The following is a 20,475-nucleotide window of genomic DNA, read 5'->3' as shown; positions in this document are numbered from 1 at the left end:
CCATCATCCCTGCCAGTGTCCTTTTCCAATCAATTCTAGCCAACACCTCTCTCGTGCCTCTGTAGTTCTCTTTACTCCACTGTAATACTGATATGTCTGACTTTAGCTTCTCCTTCTCAAATATCAGGTTGAATTCAATCATATTATGATCACTTGCCCCAAGGATTCTTTTACCTTAAGCTCTGTAGTCATTTCCGGTTCATTACACAACACCCAATCCAGAGTATCTGATCCCCTTGTGGGCCCAACCACGAGCTGCTCCTAAAAGCCATCTCATAGGCATTGTAGAAGTTCCCTTCTTGGAACCCCGCACCAATCCTATTTTCCCAATCTATCCATGAAACAAATCCCGTGTGACTATTGTAACATTTCCTTTTGGCATGCATTTTTTATCTCCCATTGTAACTTGTATATCACGTCTGTACTACTTTTTGAGGGTGTGTATATAACTCCCATTAGTGTCTTTTTACCCTTGCAGTTCCTTAGATCTATTCACAATGATTCAACATATTCCTACCCTATGTGACCTCCTTCTAATGATTTAATTTCATTTTTTACCAGTGGAGCCACGCCACCCCCTCTGCCTTCCTGCCTATCCTTTCAATACAATGTGTATCCTTAAACATTAAGCCCCAAGCTATAATTTTCTTTCAGCCAGCAATCAGTGATGGCTGCATCATACTTGCCAATCTGTAACTGTGCTACAAGCTCATCGACCTTATTCGGTATACTGCACGGCATTCAAATATAACACCTTCAGTCCATTACTCACCTTTCTCGATATTGTCCACCTTTTACATTGCAACTCATCCTGTTGACCGCAATTTTGCCCTATCATCAGCCTCTCCTTGCTAGAAATCTCAATACACCTTGCCTCTGCTTCTAAACCAACTACCTCATCCTCAGCACTATCATTCCAATTCCCATTCTCCTACCAAATTAGTTTAAACTCACCTGAACAACTCAAGCCAACCTGCCCGGAGAGATATTGGATCCCCTTGTGTTCAGGTGTAAACCATCCCTTTTGTACAGGTCGTATTTTCCCCTAAAGAGATCCCAATGATCCACAAATCTGAACCCCTGCCCCTGCGTCAGTTCCTCAGCCATGTTGTCACCCACCAAATCATCCTATTCTTATCCTCAGCACACACAAAATGCTGGTGGAACGCAGCAGGCCAGGCAGCATCTATAGGAAGAAGTACGTCAACTGTACGTCTTCCTATAGATGCTGCCTTGCCTGCTGCGTTCCACCAGCATTTTGTGTGTGTTGCTTGAGTTTTCAGCATCTGCAGATTTTCTCGTATTTTCCTATTCTTACCCTCACTGTGTACGTGGCACCAGCAGCAATCCAGAGATTACTACCCCGGAAGTCATGTTTCTAAGCTTTCTACCTTGTTCCCTAAAATCTCCCTTCAGGACCTCCTCACCTTGTCTCCCTATGTCATTAGTGCCAATATCTACCAAGACTTCTGGTACAATAATACTCCAAGGGATTGTGTAACTAGATACTGAATACCCCACTATAAAATTTGGTAACAGTTTCAGTCAAATTGTCATACAGCACAGAAACAGTCCCTTTGGCCAAAATGGTCTATACTGACCAAGTTTCCCACATTTGGTCCATATCCCTCTAAGCCTTCCTATCCATTTACTATCTAACTGCCTTTTAAATGTTGTTAATGTGCCTGCCTCAACCACTTCCACTGTTGGCTCATTCCATATAGTCGCTACGTACTGGGTGAAAGATTTCTCCTCAGATTCATTTTAAATTTCTCCCCTCAAGTTCTTGATTCCCCAATCATGGGATAAAGACTGTGTGCATTGACCCTACCTTCACCTGTCATGATTCTGTACACCTCCATAAGGTCACTCCCCATTCTGCTGTGCTCCAATGAAAAATATCCCATATACTCAATCTTTTCCACAACCTCATCCCATCAGCATCCTCTCAAATCTCCTCGCACACTTTCCAGCTGAATGCATCTTTTTTTTAGAAGGGTAACCAAAACTGAACATAATTTTCCAAATGCAGCCTTGCTAATGTCATGGATAAATTATTTTTGAGAGCAAGGAGCTGTTCCATTTATGTGCAAATAACTAGAACTTTTCTTTAGTATCCTGTTCCTTTGAATAAGTAATTTATTTTAATAATATTTACTAAAGCAGGAAATGTATTTCACCAGCGTTACTCCAAGCAGTGCAAAGCATGTTTTCATATGATCACTTTTAATCACTAATAATTTTTCACTGTCAAATTATTCAGAGAATGAAGTTGATCCATACAACAACTGCTGCAGAGACTCTGGCAATTCTTATTTCTGTTCGCTTTACTATTCGAGGAGACCACTAGATTTTTGCTTTGGATACATTCCCCCGAGGATAGGTAATGTATTTCATATAAAGTGTATAGGTATATTGTGTACCATTTACTTTTGATAAAAAGTAGTAAGCTGTTTTTTCATCTTACTAACTTTGCCAACTTTGTTATCAATAGTTTAACTATTTACTGCCACAAGAAAATTGGGTACACGGAACCAGGTCTGTCATCCCTACACACCTTGATATAGGGAGTTCACTATGCTGGCTCACTGCATCCTGAAATTCAGAGTTGACCTCTGTGTTGACAAGGCCATGGACAGTGTACTGATTTTTAAAAATCAATGATTTTATTTCATTTAAAATAATTAAGTTTATTAAGACATATAAACAAAGAGATGAACATTAGATGAGTTAAACTGACACACTCTTTCATTCCTAAACTTCAAACATTGAGTCACTATTGAAATCAACGGGGATTTTGGAATTAATGCCAAGGTTGACATGATGTTGGATCTGTGACCTAGGGCCTGCTACTGAGAAAGAAAAAATTGCTTCTCTGAACCTGTAAGTACTGGAGTCTCAGCATAAATTGATGTGCAGACTATCGGTGGCTTACTTTGATCATTTGTTTTCCCTCAAAATTATTTTTATAGGGGCCAGCACAGGTCTAACATGATTTCAAATAAAGATACACACTTGTATGTCACAACAGCACCCTTAAGTGAATTCTGATCTTGGCTACCACTATAAAATCTTGTTTTTCTGATATCTCTGCATCCAAAATTCTCATGGAACTGTTAAAAAATTTCTAGTAATTCTAAATTTTCTCAGCCATTGACTTTTAGTCAGTAAAGTGCTGGAGAACTGATGAATATCCAGAACAGTGAATAAATTCCACTGTCCATTTGACAATGAGAGTTATTAGATTAGATTAGATTATGATTTAAAATTAAATTATGATTTAATTTTAAGTGTTAGCTGAATCCAGGCAAAAAGTCTATCCAGAGTCTAGATATTATTTATTTGCTTTATGAAAATAATCTCAAACAGTGAACTTTATTTCAGAAAAATATGTGTGAACAGACGTTTTTGGTTTTTTTACATTTATATATAAGGGCTGTGCAGTTGTAAATTGATTAGCAGCAACATCCTCTTTGATGTTTTGGTACTTGATATGGTGACAAATACTACCATTCATTTGATTTAGTTCTGTGGTACTTTACATTAACAATGTTTAGCTTTGAAGTATAGAATTGCAGTGTGAATTGTTCACATTCCTTAAAAGAATAAGGAGGTGTCATATTTCAGCAACACATAAATTCAGCAATTTATTTAAAGATTTATTCCAGAAATATAGTGTGTGATGTACAGTAATTATTTTTGAGTAATGCTCATGCAACTGGCACATTTATATAACAGATAACCTGCCCCCACTCCCCCACTGAACAAGAAAGAAAAATATCTGCATAGATTCCGGATGGCTGAGAGATATCATTATGAGTGATATCATTGTGAGTTAAACAACCATATATACAGATGAAGAAGGTCATCGTCATTTTTCAATTATCCGCTTCAGGGTGATGATAATTACATCCTATGATATAGTTATCAAAATCCTCAACTTCACTTTCTTCAATGATAGAGAATATTTAAATACAATTTTTAAACTGCAACTATTATTTCCAACTTACATAAATAAAGATCAGTGTAGTAAAATTATGTTTTAAAAAACCGCAGATGGTAGGAAAAAACTGTGCTGTTTTGTCCACATAAACCCAAAGTAAAATGGAATCAAGTGACTTGAAAACCTGCTTAAAGTTGATCAAGATCAATCTATTGTATTTTAATTCAAGTTACTTGCTCTTGACTGAGTGCCGCAGGCATGGATCTCCAAAGCCAACATGAATAAAATCAGTGTGAAGTGAGCAAAAGATAAGACTCCCTCTACTTCAATTGTTTATCACTGCCATTCCAAACCAAAAGTAAGAGTTGCACTTCCTCAAGTGGCTTCCTTCTTAGTTAAAAGTACTTGTTTTGTTTAAATCTACCAGGTTTCTTTTTTGGAGATCCTCATGTGGTGTCCCTGGATGGAGTAAAATACACATTTAATGGTCTGGGCGAATTCATCTTATTAAATTCGAGAGATGAAAATGATACAGTAGTATTCAGATTACAGGGTCGAACCATCAGAGCAGGAGAAAACAGAACATCAGAAGCAACAAACTTCATAGCATTGGCAGCAGAAGGACCCAGTGGAACAAAGGTAATCAATATTATTTATAAGGGATCCACAATCATTTGCATTTTAATGATGAAGTGTCTAATCTCTTTAAATGCTACACCCACTCATTCTTCAACAGGTGGAAGATCATACGTTAAAGCCCCAGTCCAGGATTTCAACGCAGCAGGCCAGGCAGCATCTCTAGGAAGAGGTACAGTCGACGTTTCGGGCCGAGACATCAACTGTACCTCTCCCTAGAGATGCTACCTGGCCTGCTGCGTTCACCAACAACTTTGATGTGTGTTGCTTGAATTTCCAGCATCTGTAGATTTCCTCGTGTCCAGGATTTCAACTCCTGTTCTGGACTAATATCTAGAAGTGCAATTGTGGAATAATACTGTTAGATTAGACAGGCAATATCTATCAGTAAGCTTAGATACTCACCTACTGCCCCACTAGCCTCCGGATCCAACACATTATCCTCCGCAACTTCCGCCACCTTCAACAGGACCCCACCACTAAGCACATCTTTCCCTCTCCACCCCTCTCCGCCTTCCGCAGGGATTGGTCCCTCCGCGACTCCCTGGTCCACACGTCCCTCCCCACGGATCTCCCACCTGGCACTTATCCCTGTAAGCGCAAGTGCTACACCTGTCCCTACACCTCCTCTCTTGCCACCGTTCAGGGCCCCAAACAGTACTTCCAAGTGAGGCAACACTTCACTTCTGAGTCTGTTGGGGTCATCTATTGCATCCGGTGCTCCCGGTGCGGCCTCCTCTACATCGGTGAAACCCGATGCAGATTGGGGGACCGCTTCGTCGAGCACCTCCGCTCCGTCCGCCAAAACAGACAGGATCTCCCAGTAGCCACCCACTTCAACTCTGCTTCCCACGCCCATTCAGATATGTCCATACATGGCCTCCTCTACTGCCATGATGAGGCTAATCTCAGGTTGGAGGAGCAACACCTCATAAAACGTCTAGGTAGTCTCCAGCCTCTTGGTATGTACATAGAATTCTCCAACTTCCGGTAATTCCCTCCCCCTCCCTTCCTCTATCCCTATGTCTCTCTGCCCCCTCCCCCAGCTGCCTACCTCCTTCCTCTTGGTTCTGCCTCCTTCTACTACCCATTGTGTTTTCCCCTATTTTTCCTTCACCTTTCCTGCCTATCACCTCCCTGCCTCCCTTCCCCCACCACTTTATCTTTCCCCTTACTGGTTCTTCACCTGGAACCTACCAGCCTTCTCCTTCCCACCCTCCCCCCACTGTCTTTATAGGGCCTCTGTCCCTTCCCTCTACAGTCCTGACGAAGGGTTCTGGCCCGAAACGTCGACCGATCTTTCCCACGGGTGCTGCCCAACCTGCTGAGTTCCTCCAGATGTTGTGAGTGAAGCTTAGATAACTGCCGTTCAAGTGAATAAAGATATCCTAACAAATTCATGTGGTACTGTGACAACTAACAGCACTAAAGGCAGATTAATTTGTCATTTATTTAGTTGCTGTTTGTGGGAAATTACAATGAAAAATCCTACTGCTAGTTTTGCATGCATGAGTGATTATATTTCCAAAAATAATAATTTTTTGTGAAGTGCTTCAGATGATATAAGTAAATAAAAGATACATTAAATATCTTATTATCTGTCTTTACTAATTTTGAATTTTATTCTTCATTTCAAATGCAGTAGAAATTTTTAACCTGGAAAAAGTCATTGAAACCATTGTACATTAATTGGATTTTCTTCCTCCACAGTTGCTACCTGATCTGCTCAGAGTTTTCAGTAGATAATTTTTATTTCATCTCTCCAGTGTCTTCAATATATTCTATTTTAAAAAATAACAATGATCCCTAAATTCTGTAAAATATTTGACATTATGCTGTTGAATAGTGAATATGCTGCAATACTTAAGTGACTTTCTACTATCTCTAACTTGCTTGTTGTATAGGAACATACTAAAACATTGAAATGCATCAGGCTTGTAATAGGTAGCTCAGGCTTATTTCAGGTCAGTGGGCATGTGTCAACTGCAGTAGAGGAAGTTTTTTTTCTATATTTCTTTAAAGCCCAGCAAGTATAACAGAAAGGGGCCCTAAATAGCAGAATTTTTAAAGGAATTGATAGACTGAATACAATTGTGTTTGCAAATATTTTGAACCTGTCATTGGTTTAAATAGAGGCACTGAAATTATTCTCTTTTTACAGGTTCAGTGGAATCTTATTAATGACGATGAAATAATTCTCCTGATTGATGGAAATATTGTAAATGTTACAGGTTAGAGTGAATAATATTTGCCTTCATTAATTCCCATTATATGATAAAGTCAATGTAAGCTGTTGTGATGAGATGAAAACTGTGAAGCAATATCTAGCAGAACATATATGGCAGAGATCTAGTTTGGCACTAGATATGCAACTGGTCTAAGCAGCAGCTTGGAAAGATCTTGGCCAAACCTTTCATGTTTGGACCTCATTTAAAGTTTTAATGATCTTCTAGTACCAAATAAATTATATCAAATAGAGGTTCATTCTTGTAATTGAGAGAAGTGCTGTTGCCATATTCCCAGTTACTGTTTCACCCACCCAGTGCTACATGCCAACCCTTGCTTCTTGGAAGTTGATGCCTTGAGGTTATCAGATCTTACACAGAAGGAGACAAAGATATATCCCAATCCTTTGCCATATACGATGACCCTACCTCTCATGCAATTAACCCTGATGCTGGAGGCAGACTTAAGCTGCTTCCATCAGATGTTCACCAATCAATAGACTGACAGTAGATCAGAGTGTCTGGCTGTGACATTGACCTGAGGACCTCTGCTCCTCTACCATGCATTTTATCAGAATTGGAATCATTTCCTACAAAGCAAACCTAACATCATGAATGGCAGTGATGCTTCACTGCCAGACAAGCTCACTGCCTTTTATGCTTGCTTTGAAAGGCAGAATAAAACTGCACCTGTGGGAATTCCTGCAGTGCCCAGTGACCCTGTGACCTCTATCTCAGAGGCTGCCGCCAGACTGTCTTTCAAGAGAATAAACCTTCGCAAGGCAACAGGCCCTGATGGAGTACCCGGCAGAGCTCAGAAAACCTGTGCCTAACAACTGGGCGGGGGTTTATAAAGACATTTTCAATCTCTCACTGCTACAGTCGAAATTCCCACCTGCTTCAAAGAGGCAACAATTATAACTGTGCCCAAGAAGAGCAAGGGGAGTTGCCTTAATGACTTTCATCCAGTAGCACTTACATCTACAGTGAAGAAGTGCTTTGAGATGTTGGTTATAGCTATTATTAACTCCTGTCTCAGCAAGGACCTGGACCCACTGCAATCTGCCTATCGTACAATTGGCATGATCTCACTGGTTCTTCAAGTAGCCTTAGATCACCTCAACAATGCAAATACCTGTGTCAGGGTGCTGTTTACTGACTATAGCTCAGCGTTTAACATGATTATTCCTACAGTTCTGATCAAAATGCTCCAGAACCTGGGCTTCTGTACCTCCCTGTAATACTGAATCCTCAGCTTCCTAACCGGAAGACCACAATCTGCAGATCAAAAACAGCATCTCCACCTTGCTGGCAATCAACACTGGTACTCCTAAGGGAATTGTGCTTAGCCCAGTGCTCTACACTCTCTACACCCATGATGGTGTGGCTACACACAGCTCAAATGCCATTTATAAATTTGCCGATGATACAACCATCGTTGACAGAATTTAAGATGGTGATGAGAAGGCAGTCAGGAGTGCGATATAGCAATTATTGGCATGGTGCCATAACAATAACCTTGCACTCAATATCAGTAAGACCAAAGACCTGATTATTTACTTAGGAAAGGGTAAGATGAGGGAAAAAACACCAGTCCTCATAGAGGGATCAGAAGTGGAAAGAGTGAACAATTTTAAGTTCCTGGATGTCAATATCTCTGTGGATCTAACCTGGACCCAAAATATTGATGCAGCTACAGAGAAGGCATGACAGCAGCTGTACTGTATGTCATTAGGTGTTTGAGAAGATTCAGTCTGTCTCCAAAAACATAGAAACATAGAAAATCTACAGCACAGTACAGGCTCTTCGGCCCACAATGCTGTGCCAAACATGTACTGACTTTAGAAATTACCTAGGGTTACCCATAGTCCTCTATTTTTCTAAGCTCCATGTACCTATCTAGGAGTCTCTTAAAAGACACTTGAAAGTTTCTAAGAGGGGTTACTGCACAGGACAGAAGCTGCAGAGAGTTGTAAACTTAGTCATCTCCATCATGAACTCTAGCCTTTGTTGTATCCAGGACATCTTCAAGGAGTGGTACCTCAAAAAGGAGGTGCCCATATTAGGGACCCCCATCACCCAAGTCATGCCTTGTTCTCTTTGCTACCATTAGGAAGGAGGTACAGAAGTGTAAAGGCACACACTCAGTGGTTCAGGAACAGCTTCTTCCCATCTACCATCCAATTTCAGAATGGACATTTAACCCATGAACACTTCTTTCTCTCTCTTACTATGTATTGTATTGTGCTGCTGCCACAGAGTCAACAAATTTCACAGTATATGCCAGTAATATTAAACCTGATTCTGATTCTTTTTAAATTCCACGCCACTTTCTGGTTTTCAGTTCCCTGTCTATTTATCCTTGCCAGCTTTTGGTCTTGCTATAGGCGATAATCAGTCAGCAGGAGGCAGTAGTCAGAGATATTCATGTCAGAGGATCTGACCGTGCCTGTTGGTTGACACACACACTGGAAGTGTCCTTGCCTTACTGACTTATCTGATCTCCAGCAACTGTGCTATGGTGAGGTTAAAACCTGTGTGGTTCCTGAAGACCTGCGCTGAGTTTAATCTTAATGTATTGTACATAGTTTTAAAATTATTTATTAATACTCTTTTATATGTTTTAATTCTAAGTGGGATTTGAAACAAACATATTTTTCTGAAGAAGCCCTTTTGTCGTATGAATTCAATTAACATCTCTTGAGTAGGTCAACATAGCTTAAGATAAAATATCTGTTTTTTCTCACAGAAAATTCCACCTACATAAATCAAGTGACTGTACAGATCACAGACAACAATGAGACACAGGCCAGTTTTGAGGGTGGAACATCGATTACAGTTTCAGGAAAAATGGGAGCTTTGTCCTTCACTACTGCATTAGATAATTCTTTTAAAAACAAAACAGAAGGGCTCTTGGGTGAGTGATACCACCATCTTCAGGAATGTACCTATTGTACAACGACCGTGAAGTCACAAAATTGTTTTAATTCACCTCGCAATCATTTCTGATCTTGTTAAAGGGCAAGTCCCTTGTCTGTCAGTAATAGAAGAGCAATGACCTCTTTCCAGCCTCTGAAGCTAACATTGTTTTACAGTCTGCTTTTTTAAATTTCAAAAATAAACATTATTTTTAATAAAAATACACAGGAAGAAACTGTGCAAAAACCGTTTACCTTCATGGTCGTTTTTATGACACATGCATGTAAATCCATAAGGCCAGGTTATCCTGGCTCACTAGGATTCTCCACCAATTGTATCATTCTGCTTGTCATCACCTCATCGTAGATAAGCTCTTGTGTTCTCCTTGCTCCTCATTTATTATCTGTGTAACTTTAAACTTGTTTCATTTCTAACTTTACCCAGTAATGAAAGATTATCGGTCTGAAAATCTTCCTCAATATTTCTCACCACAGATACTGGCTATACCGCTGAATATTTCTCTCTTTTTAGTTTTCAGTCAGAATTCCAACACTTTGCTTGTAGCTGGAAGTATCTATGTCCCAGACAGTATTATACCCACTATGGCCTCCTTCCTTTTTCTCTCCCCTTTCTGCATCTTCATATGAACTGCATATAACTCATTGGGTTGTCTATCCTCCTGAATTCCCTGCAGACAACAATATCCTCCTTCTGAGGATCGTGCATCATCACTGACCTATCCTTTGCAGATCCTTCTATCCCTGGCCAATGCCAAAATCCAGTCTACTATCAAATATTAAGGAGTCTATTAGATAAAAGTAGTGTCCAGGAAGCTCTACCCTTAGCTAACGCACCACAATGTCTATTTTCCAGCTCCGTAACCTTGTTTCATAATATACAAATGCTTAATGCAGGATTAATTGCTGGGAATCTCTGTCTTGCACCAATTCCCGTATTAGCTTAGTGCATGCCAATTCAAATCTGTTTTACATTTTAACTAGCCAAGATTTCACTTACTTTAAATCTACCTTACTTTTAAACTAACTGCTTTATTAAAAGTTAATATCTAAATGTAAATTATTTTAGTCTGCTGTATCATATAAGTAAAATTTGCATTAAATGTAAGTATTTCCAATCTGAAGTTAACATGAAGCACCAGAAGTGTTGAAGGCACAAAACAACACTTCTGCACCAAATTACCATGTTGACCAATTTGCTGTCAGATCAAATTTTATTTGCATGTTTTATGAAGTGTCTTAAAGGAAGAAATCAAGTGAAGGAGAGTTTCTGCTGAGCTCATCTCCATTATTTATCCCTCAGTGAATATCACGAAATAAAATGATCTGACTTTGTGTGTGAAAACTGACATACTTCTTGCATTAGAAAAGTAATTACTGGTAAATAATTAACTGGTTATAAAATCCTTTGGAATTACTTCATAAAATATGCTACATAAATATATTTTGTTTCTGAGCTTGGATGATTTTTTTGCTGAGATGCATCATTATAAATGTACATTAAAAATAAATCTCAAGGATCTTTTCCTGTACGTTTATGTCTTCTTAATTTGCATGGCGATGTGGAATAGCAAAATGAGACACTTATACCTGAACAAAAACTGCAATAACATCCTTTCCCATTTTTGCATCTAGGAGTCTGGAATGATGATAAAACTGATGACTTCAAAGCTGCTGATGGACAATATCTTGAGTTTGATGGAACTAATTTGCCCAATGACACTCAGATTTTCTTTGACTTTGGCCTCACGTGTAAGCCATAGTTTTCATGTATTTTATATATTGTTGGTAGTTAATTAAATTGTTTGCCTGGTATTTAATTATGGAGTAATTATAACATAATTCTAATTACATTTACTTGTGTATATGTTTTCTAGGGAAAACAACAGAGAATAACAGTGTATTTACGTACAACACAACTGAAGGAGAGAGTTGGTATACTTACAACAACAACAGTTTTGTACCTAAGTTTTATGATGAGCTTTTGCAAACCACAGACAAAGAGAAAATTGACAAAGCTAATGAAACTTGTAAAGGAAATGATGACTGCATTTTTGATATCTTGAGTACAGATGATTTTGCCTTTGGAGCTTCAACATTACGAAGTGTGACATCATTTGCAGCACAGAATAGTACAATGAGTATGTATTATTTGCATGTTTGCTATGCTATTGTTATCACTGGCACGGGGCTACTCACAAAGTCATTACTGGGGATGGATTTTAGTCGAGAGTTTTCTGTTGAGATCAGATCAGAGTGCGGGTAACCTATTTTTAATTACAAAATTTAGCTGATTGTGGTGAGATTATTTTGTATCCATGTTACATATACCGAAACCATGCTATTTGATATTTTCATTAGCTATGTTTTTGCAAGGATAAAATCTGTGTGACACATCGAGACTACAATCTCCTCTTGCCCAGAGATGTTGCATTTTGATACATAAATAATGAAAAATGTTATCAACTTGTTATTATGATGGCAACTTTTAATCCAATCAATTTATGTGATAGGAAGCAACAGAATAGGATATGATCTATTCAGTAAAATATGATATTGTAATTTTATTTTTGCTGATGTTATTCTGAACTTTAAAAACACTAAATGTTCTAGGACTGAAAAATCTATTATTTATAGTAACATTAGTTTTATTTTATTAAAATGAGCTCACTTAAAACATTTGACAGCTCCCTGAATAGATAAATTGTGTAGCAGTCCTGCAAGCAGAAAACCTACTTTAGATTGAGAAGCCATGGAATGCAGTAGTATGCAATCAACATCACTGGTGTGATGCTGAAGCCTACACTTGCACATAAAGCCCTTCAAGTGCTTAGAATGTGAGGGAATGTGTTTGCTGTGGGCTCATGGCTTCTCCAATCTAAATTAAATTGCTATTGCTGTCTCTTCCTCACCAGCCTTTGGGAAATTTGCCCGTAATGCATGAGATGGGTTAATCCCCAGGGCCTAAGACTTTGTGCGAGGCTAGAGAAGAAACTATGGAGGCCCCTGTGGAGATATTTGCTTCATTGTTAGCCACTGGTGAATTTCTAGAACACTGGAAATGACTAATATTGTTCTGTTGTTTAAGAAGGATAGCAAGGAAATGCCAAAGAATGAGATAACTGATGTCAGTGGTAGGAAAATTACTAGAATGGATGCTGAGGGACAGGATCTACCCATATTTGGATAGACAATATATGATTAGGAAGAGTTCAACTTGGCTCTGTGCATGGAAAGTCAGATTTGACAAATCTGTGAGAGACCTTTTGAAGGGGTAATCAAAAAGGTAGATGAGAGTAGGGCAGTGGATATTGCCAATTTGAACATCAGCAAGGATTTTGATAAGGTCCCAAATGGTAGGCTGGTCTGGAAGAGCAGATCCCATGGAATCCAGCAGAACTAATTAGGTGAATTCAAAATCGACTTTAAGATAGAGAGCAGAGGGAGGTTTTTTCTCAGAATGGAGGCCAGTGACTAACGATATGCTGCAGGGGTCAGTGTTGGGACCCTTGTTATTTGTTACTTTTATAAATGATTTGGTTGTGAATGTACAAGGCCAGGACAGTAAATCTGTGGATGACTCAAAATGGATTGTTATTATAGTGAAGAAGGCTACCCTAGACAGCAGGGAGCATCAGTTAGGGAAGTGGTTAAGAAGTATAAGGCACTGACTATAGGAGTTGTGATATTATGTTGCAGTTGTGTTCGTCATTGGTAGGGCCATATGTGAAGTACTATGCACAGTTTTCATTGTTCTATTATAGAAAAGTTGTGGTTAAACTAGAACGAGTGCAGTGAAGATTTACAATGATGTTGCAGGACTAGAAGGCCTGAGTTAAAGGAAGTTAGCCAGGCTAGGTTTTTAAGGAATGAAAGGTGACCATATATGTTTAAATTGTGAGAGACATAGATAAGGTGGATGGTAACAGTCTTTTCCCCAGGGACATAAGAGTTTAAAACTAGAGGCCATAGTTTTAGGCTGGGAATGGAAAGATTTACAAGGGACCAGAAGGACAACTTTATCATGCAGAGTGTGGTGAATATATAGGATGAGCTACCAGAGAAAGTGGTTGAGGAAGGTACAATAGAGTCATTTAGGAAGCACTTGGATAGGTACGTGGAGAAAAGGGGCTTGTTGCGATATGAGCCCAATGCAAGACATTGACACAAGCTTGGGGCATAGTAGTTGGCTGGTCTTGTTGGGCCAAAGGGCCTGTATCCTTGCTGTATTGCCCTATGACCAGGCAAGCCTGGCATGAATGCTCCCACTATCTTCAATATTACTGAACATGTTGATTATTTTTGAGGAGTGATGATGGATGACTACCACCAACTTCACAGTATCCCTTCAGTCACAGGAGATGCACAAATCCTGTGCTACGTGAATGCTAATTTACTGCAAAATGCAGTGCCATGGTGGTTAAAACAACAAGCTCTTTCTCTGTGTCATCTCACCTGAGGTCTGAGGCTTGCGATACTTATGGCTCTTGCATATTGTACGTTAGGAAATTGTTCCCTCACAGCTGCCTATAAATCTGCTCTGAATCCTTTACATGTCACCTGACAATTGTGGATTTAAGACAAGGAAGTATTCCTTTCTTAATGTGCTTGAATTTCTTCTGACTGAAACAAAATACATAATAATTTTGTGTAAAGTTGTTTGCACATTGAAGGTAATATAAGGCGGAAAGGCTTGAATAACATTTATGTCATTTTGACAGATAATTTCCCACCGAACATCACCGGAGAGTCATCTATTCAAACTCGGCTTGGTGAACCAGTATTTGTTCTTTTTACTGCTGTTGATGCCAATGATGACAACGTAATCTTTTCGGTGTTGACTAATTCATCAGATATCACAATGACAGGTAATGTTTGGCTGCTCTTAGTTCCAACTATGTCTGTTTACAGCTCCAGTCTCTTATTAGATTGAGGTATGATGTTTTGATGATAGGTTTCTGAATATCCACAGTTAGCACCAAAAGAGACACTTGAGGAAGATTTGTGCCTAACGGAAGGGACTAATACAAGTGTTTTGATCATATTTACATATGATTACAGAAACTATTCAAATTAACTTTTAAAAAACCTCATCAAAGTGATGAAATTTTGATGGAATGATAAAATTTTCCCTGATAGAATCCTGAGCATTTTCCCTGATAGAATCCTGAGCATTTTCCCATGAGTGTATTCTCCCCAGAATACAGCTTCCTCCTTCTGTGTGTCGGTATTTCAGTGGAATGAAGGAATTTACAATGGCATGAGAGGGGAACTGGCCGAAGTTGACTGGAAAGGGACATTTGCAGGAAAGGCAGCATTGCAACAATAGCTGGAGTTTCTGAGAAAAATGAGGGAAGTGAAAGACAGATATATTCCAAATAAGAAGAAATTTTCAAAGGGAAGAAGGACATTACCATGGCTGACAAGTGAAGTCAGAGCCAAAGTAAAAGCAAAAGAGAGGGCATACAAGGAAGACAGAGCTAGTGGGAAGATAGAGGATTAGGGAGCTTTTAAAAACTTGCAGAAGGAAACTAAGGAAGTTATTCAGAAGGAAAAGATGAATTATGAGAGGAAGCTGGCGACTTATATCAAAAAGATACTAAAAGCTTTTTTAAGTATATCCAGGGTAAAAGAGAGTCGAGGGTAGATATAGAATCAGTACAAAATGATGCTGGAGATATTGTAATGAGAGATAAAGAGATGGCAGAGGAACTGAATGCGTATTTTGCATCAGGCTTCACCATGGAAGACATCTGCAGTATACCGGACATTCAAGAGTGTCAGGGAAGTGAAGTTTGTGCAGTGAAAATTACAACTGAGAAGGTGCTCAGGAAGCTTAATGATAAATCTCCTGGGCCTGATGGAAAGCACCCTTGGGTTCTGAAGGAAGTTGTTGGAATCGATTGTTTGGGATGAGATTATGGAGTACCTGGAGGCAAGTGACAAGGTAGGCCAAAGCCAACATGGTTTCCTGAAAGGAAAATCCTGCCTGACAAACCTACTGCAATTCTTTGAGGAAATTACAAGCAGGGTAGACAAAGGAGATGCAGTAGACGTGGTGTACTTGGATTTTCAGAAGGCTTTTGACAAGGTGCAGCACTTGAGGCTGCTTAGCAAGATAAGAACCATGGAATTACAGAGAAGTTACGAGCGTGGATGGAGCATTGGCTGTTTGGCAGAAAACAGAGAGTGGGAATAAAGGGATCCTATTCTGACTGGCTGCTGGTTACCAGTGGAGCTCCACGGGGGTAGGTGTTGGGACCGCTACTTTTTATGATGCATGTCAATGATTTGGACTACGGTATTCATGGATTTGTGGCTCAATTGGCTGATGATACAAAGATAGGTGGAGGAGCGGGTAGTGTTGAGGAAACAGAGCCTGCAGAGAGATTTAGATAGCTTAGAGGAATGGGTAAAGAAGTGACAAATGAAATGCAATGCTGGAAAGTGTATGGTCATGCACTTTGGTGGAAGAAAAAAACGGGCAGACTATTATTTAGATGGAGAGAGAATTCAAAATGCAGAGATGCAAAGGGACTTGCAAGTCCTTGTGCAAGATACCCTAAAGGTTAATCTCCAGGTTGAGTCGGTTGTGAAGGAGGTGAATGCAATGTTGCCAATCATTTCTAGAGGTATAGAATATAAGAGAAGGGATGTGATATTGAGGCTCTATAAGGCACTCATGAGACCACCCTTGGACTATTGTGTGCAGTTTTGGGCTCCTTATTTTAGAAAGGATATACTGACATTGGAGAGGGTTCTGAGAAGATTCATGCGAATGATTCCAGGAATGAAAGGGTTACCATATGAGAAACGTCTGGCAGCTCTTGGGCTGTATTCCCTGGAGTTCAGGAGAATGAGGGGGGAATCTCATAGAAACATTCCAAATGCTAAAAGGCCTGAACAGATTAGATTATGGCAAAGTTATTTCCCATGGTAGGGGATTCTAGGACAAGACAGCACGACTTCAGGATTGAAGGACGTCCTTTTAGAACTGAGATGCGGAGAAATTAAATTAATCAGAGGGTGGTAAATCTGTGGAATTTGTTGCCATGAGTGGCTGTGGAGGCCAAGTCATTGGGTATATTTAAGGCAGAGATAGATAGGTTCTTGATTAGTCAGGGCATCAAAGGGTATGGGGTGAAAGCAGAGGAGTGGGGATGACTGGAAGAATTGGATCAGCCCATGATTGAATGGCAGAGCAGACTCGATGGGCCAAATGGCCTACTTCAGCTCCTATTTCTTATGATCTTATGGTCTATAACTGTTGGTATTCTTTGAGGAAATAACAGGCAGGATAGACAAAGAGTCAATAAATGTTGCTTGCTTGGATTTTCAAATGGCATTTGACAATGTGCCAGGCATGAAGCTGTTTTACAAGGTATGAGCCCATGGCAGTACAAGAAAGATAACAGCATAGATAGCAGATTGGCTGACTGGCAGGAGGCAAAGAATGGTTGACTGCCAGTGACTAGTGGTATTCCGCAGGGGTCAGTGTTGGGACCATTTCTTTTCACATTACATGTCAGTGATTTGGATAATGGAATTATGGCTTTGTGGCAAGTTTGCAGATGATACAAAAATAGGTGGAGGGACAGGTAGTGTTGAGGAAGCAGAGTGTCTGCGGAAGGACTTGAACAGATTGGGAGAATGAGCAAGGAAGTGGCAGATGGAAGAGTTTGTAGGGGTCACAGTGTGAGGATAAAGGGGAAGCCTTTTAGGACCAAGATGAGGAAAAACTTCTTCACACAGAGAGTGGTGAATCTGTGGAATTTTCTGCCACAGGAAACAATTGAGGCCAGTTCATTGGCTATATTTAAGAGGGAGTTAGATATGGCCCTTGTGCCAAAGGGATCGGGGGTAGGTATGGAGAGAAGGCAGGTACAGGGTTCTGAGTTGGATGATCAGCCATGATCATACTGAATGGCGGTGCAGGCTCGAAGGGCCGAATGCCTACTCCTGCACCTATTTTCTATGTTTCTATGTAGGGAAGTGTATGGTCATGCACTTTGGTTGAAGGACTAAAGAGGTAGACTATATTTTAAAAGGGGAGAAAAATCAAATATCAGAGTGTAAAGAGACTTGGGTGTCGTTGTGCAGGATTCCCTAAAGGCTAACTTGTAGTTTGAGTCGGTGGTAAGGAAAGCAAATGTAATGTTAGTATTTAATTTGAGAAGACTAGAATAAAAGAGCAAGGATGTAATGCTGAGGATTTAAACGGCATTGGTCAGATTGCACGTGGAGCATTGTGAGTGATTTTGAGCCCTTTATCTGAGAAACGATGTACTGGCATTGAAGAAGGTTCAGAGGAGGTGCTCAAGAATGATTCTGGGAATGAATTTGTTAATGTATGAGGAGAGTTTGATAACTCTGAGCGTGTACTCACTTGAGTTTGGAAGATTTGGAGGGGTGGATCTCATTCAAACCTATTGAAAGGCCGAGACAGAGTAGGTGTGGAGAGCTCTTTCCAATGGTGGGTGAGTCCAGGACCAGAGGGCACAACCTCGGAATAAAAGGATGTCCAATTAGAACAAAGATGAGGAGAAATTTCATGAGCAAGAGGATGGTGAATCTGTGGAACTCATTGCCACAGATGGCTGTGAAGGCCAAGTCAATGGGTATATCTTAAGCAGAGGCTAATAAATTCTTGAGTAGTCAGCGTTTCAAAGGTTACAGGGAAGGCAGAAGAATAGAGTTGAGAGGGATAATAAATCAGCCATGATGGAATGGCAAAACAGACTCACTTGGATGAATGGCCTAATTCTCCTCCTTATATCACATGGTTTTTATTCCCTCCATAGATGCTGCCTGACCTGCTGAGTTCCTCTAAAAATTTGTGTGTTTCATCCTAATATGAATGTTTGGAACTACGGTACATTTCTGTATAATATCTATTAATTCTTTAGGAAATGCTATTTGATTCTCACTGTCAGACTTGTAATGTAAATACATTGTTTCTAGATTTGTAGAGATGATCTTGGGCACAGAGAGGAGTGTTTGAGGTCAGTTTAGGGTTTAGGGACAGGGCTTTGGGTGAGTTAGAGTTTAGGCCTCCGCTCCTCACTCTGTGGTTAAAAGCCAGCGATCCCTGTGGATGGAGGTCATCCCAGCAAGCGCTATGGACAAAGACCAATGTGGACGAGGCCTGGTGTCTCCCCAGACTGACGATTCCTCCCAGGTTGGTGGGTCCCAGTATTGGAGGGCCATGCAGGCAAGAAGTACAAGTGCCAGTGACCCCCTAGGCAAGTGAGTTGATAATTCTGGACTTAGGAGGTCATGACTTTGTGGTCCTGTCATCAGGAAGTCCCGGGGTCAATACTGAAGTTTGAAGACCAAAGTCAACAAGTCAAGGCCTGAGGGCAGAAATCCTGGGTCTGCAAGTTGCAAGTCCACTAGAGAAGTTGGAGGTCCAATGTCTGCAAGTCCACTGGATGCTGGAGGCCTGGACAGCCTCTCACAGGGTTGAAGGCCTGTCTGTGGGTGATGGGGAGGAGGAAAAGGGCTTGCTTTGCTGTCGTTGTTTTGTTGCTCTTGTTGTATTGTTGTTGTTGCTTGTGTTGCTCTGCTGAATAGCGTGGGCGTGCAATGGTGGTACGAGAATTTGGGACGACACTTATGGGCTGTCTGCAGTACATCCTTAGTTTGGTTGTTAACACAAATTATGCATTTCACTGTGTGTTTCAATGTGCATGTGATAAATAAATGAATCTGAATCTGCATCTGATATGAGGTCCTCAGTTTTCACACCGTAAATAGGTTTCTTTCTGTATCATATGTGAACACTGATTACATGATTCCAAATCTACTCCAACATTTCCAATGTCATAGCTGTTTGCTTGTCTTACTGTCCTGTTGCTGCCGGGAAGCAGCATTGCCTCAATATTTATGGTACAGTACACCGTTTGGGGGACATAGATCCAAGAAACAACATCAGAATGACATAGATAGAGAAAAGTTAAATTTCACACATGTTTAAGGTAAAGAGAGACTGGCTGATGATTATATTGATCTGAAATTGCACTGTGCAGTTTTTTTTGTATTACATCTCTGGAAGTACATTATTTTTCCAAAACAAATACAATAATGACCATTTGGAGATTGTTTCGCATCTTACCTATCTTTGATTTGCGGCTCTGTTGTGATCCATCCTCATTGGCATTACCAGCCTGGGCCATCCTTCCTTCCTCACCTTCTCACCTTTCCTGCCTAGGCTTGTTTGAATTTGTTGTTTTCCTAATGCTTCCCCCTCTTTTGAGCTGGCAATCTCGGATCCACACTCTAGTTGCCATCCCATTCCAAAAACCCCTGCATCCACTCACCACCCCACTAGTCCACAAGATTTTGATATCCTTACCGCAGGGACAACACTGGCACAATTGGTCCTCCACTACTGATCCCTTTATTCCAGATCTACTGGAAGTACTGATATACAAGTGCATTCAATCATGGCTAATGTATTATTCTGTCTCAAGCTCAATTTCCTGCCTTCGCCCTGTAACTTTTGGCAATCTTACTAATGAAGAAACTGCCAATTTCGGCTTTAAATATACCCAATGATTTTGCTTAACAGTTTTCTGTAGCAATGAATTCCACAAATTTACCACCCTGTGCTTAAAGAAATTCCTCCTCATCTCCATTCTAAAGGGATGTCCTTCTAGTCTGAGGCTACACCCTCTGGTCCTTGACCCTCCCACTAATAGAAACATTCTCTACTCATCCATTCTTTCTAGGCCTT

The 20,475-nt window shown here is 40.2% G+C and overlaps 1 protein-coding gene across 1 annotated transcript in view; it reads left to right on the top strand.

The window, feature by feature from the left end:
* The window catches only part of LOC140197010 (uncharacterized), a 227,344-nt gene that overhangs the window by 121,861 nt on the left and 85,008 nt on the right, over nucleotides 1-20,475 (top strand). The window contains exons 47-53 of the mRNA XM_072256942.1: nucleotides 2,264-2,383; nucleotides 4,371-4,582; nucleotides 6,741-6,810; nucleotides 9,554-9,721; nucleotides 11,376-11,492; nucleotides 11,618-11,881; nucleotides 14,462-14,608. Of these exons, the coding sequence (XP_072113043.1) occupies nucleotides 2,264-2,383; nucleotides 4,371-4,582; nucleotides 6,741-6,810; nucleotides 9,554-9,721; nucleotides 11,376-11,492; nucleotides 11,618-11,881; nucleotides 14,462-14,608 (1,098 nt within the window). The remainder of the gene's footprint in view (nucleotides 1-2,263; nucleotides 2,384-4,370; nucleotides 4,583-6,740; nucleotides 6,811-9,553; nucleotides 9,722-11,375; nucleotides 11,493-11,617; nucleotides 11,882-14,461; nucleotides 14,609-20,475) is intronic.

The sequence above is a fragment of the Mobula birostris genome, chromosome 4 (assembly GCF_030028105.1).
Source record: "Mobula birostris isolate sMobBir1 chromosome 4, sMobBir1.hap1, whole genome shotgun sequence".
Taxonomy (NCBI): domain Eukaryota; kingdom Metazoa; phylum Chordata; class Chondrichthyes; order Myliobatiformes; family Myliobatidae; genus Mobula; species Mobula birostris.
Note: the sequence above shows the minus strand (reverse complement) of the source record. Positions and strands in the feature narration are given on the sequence as shown.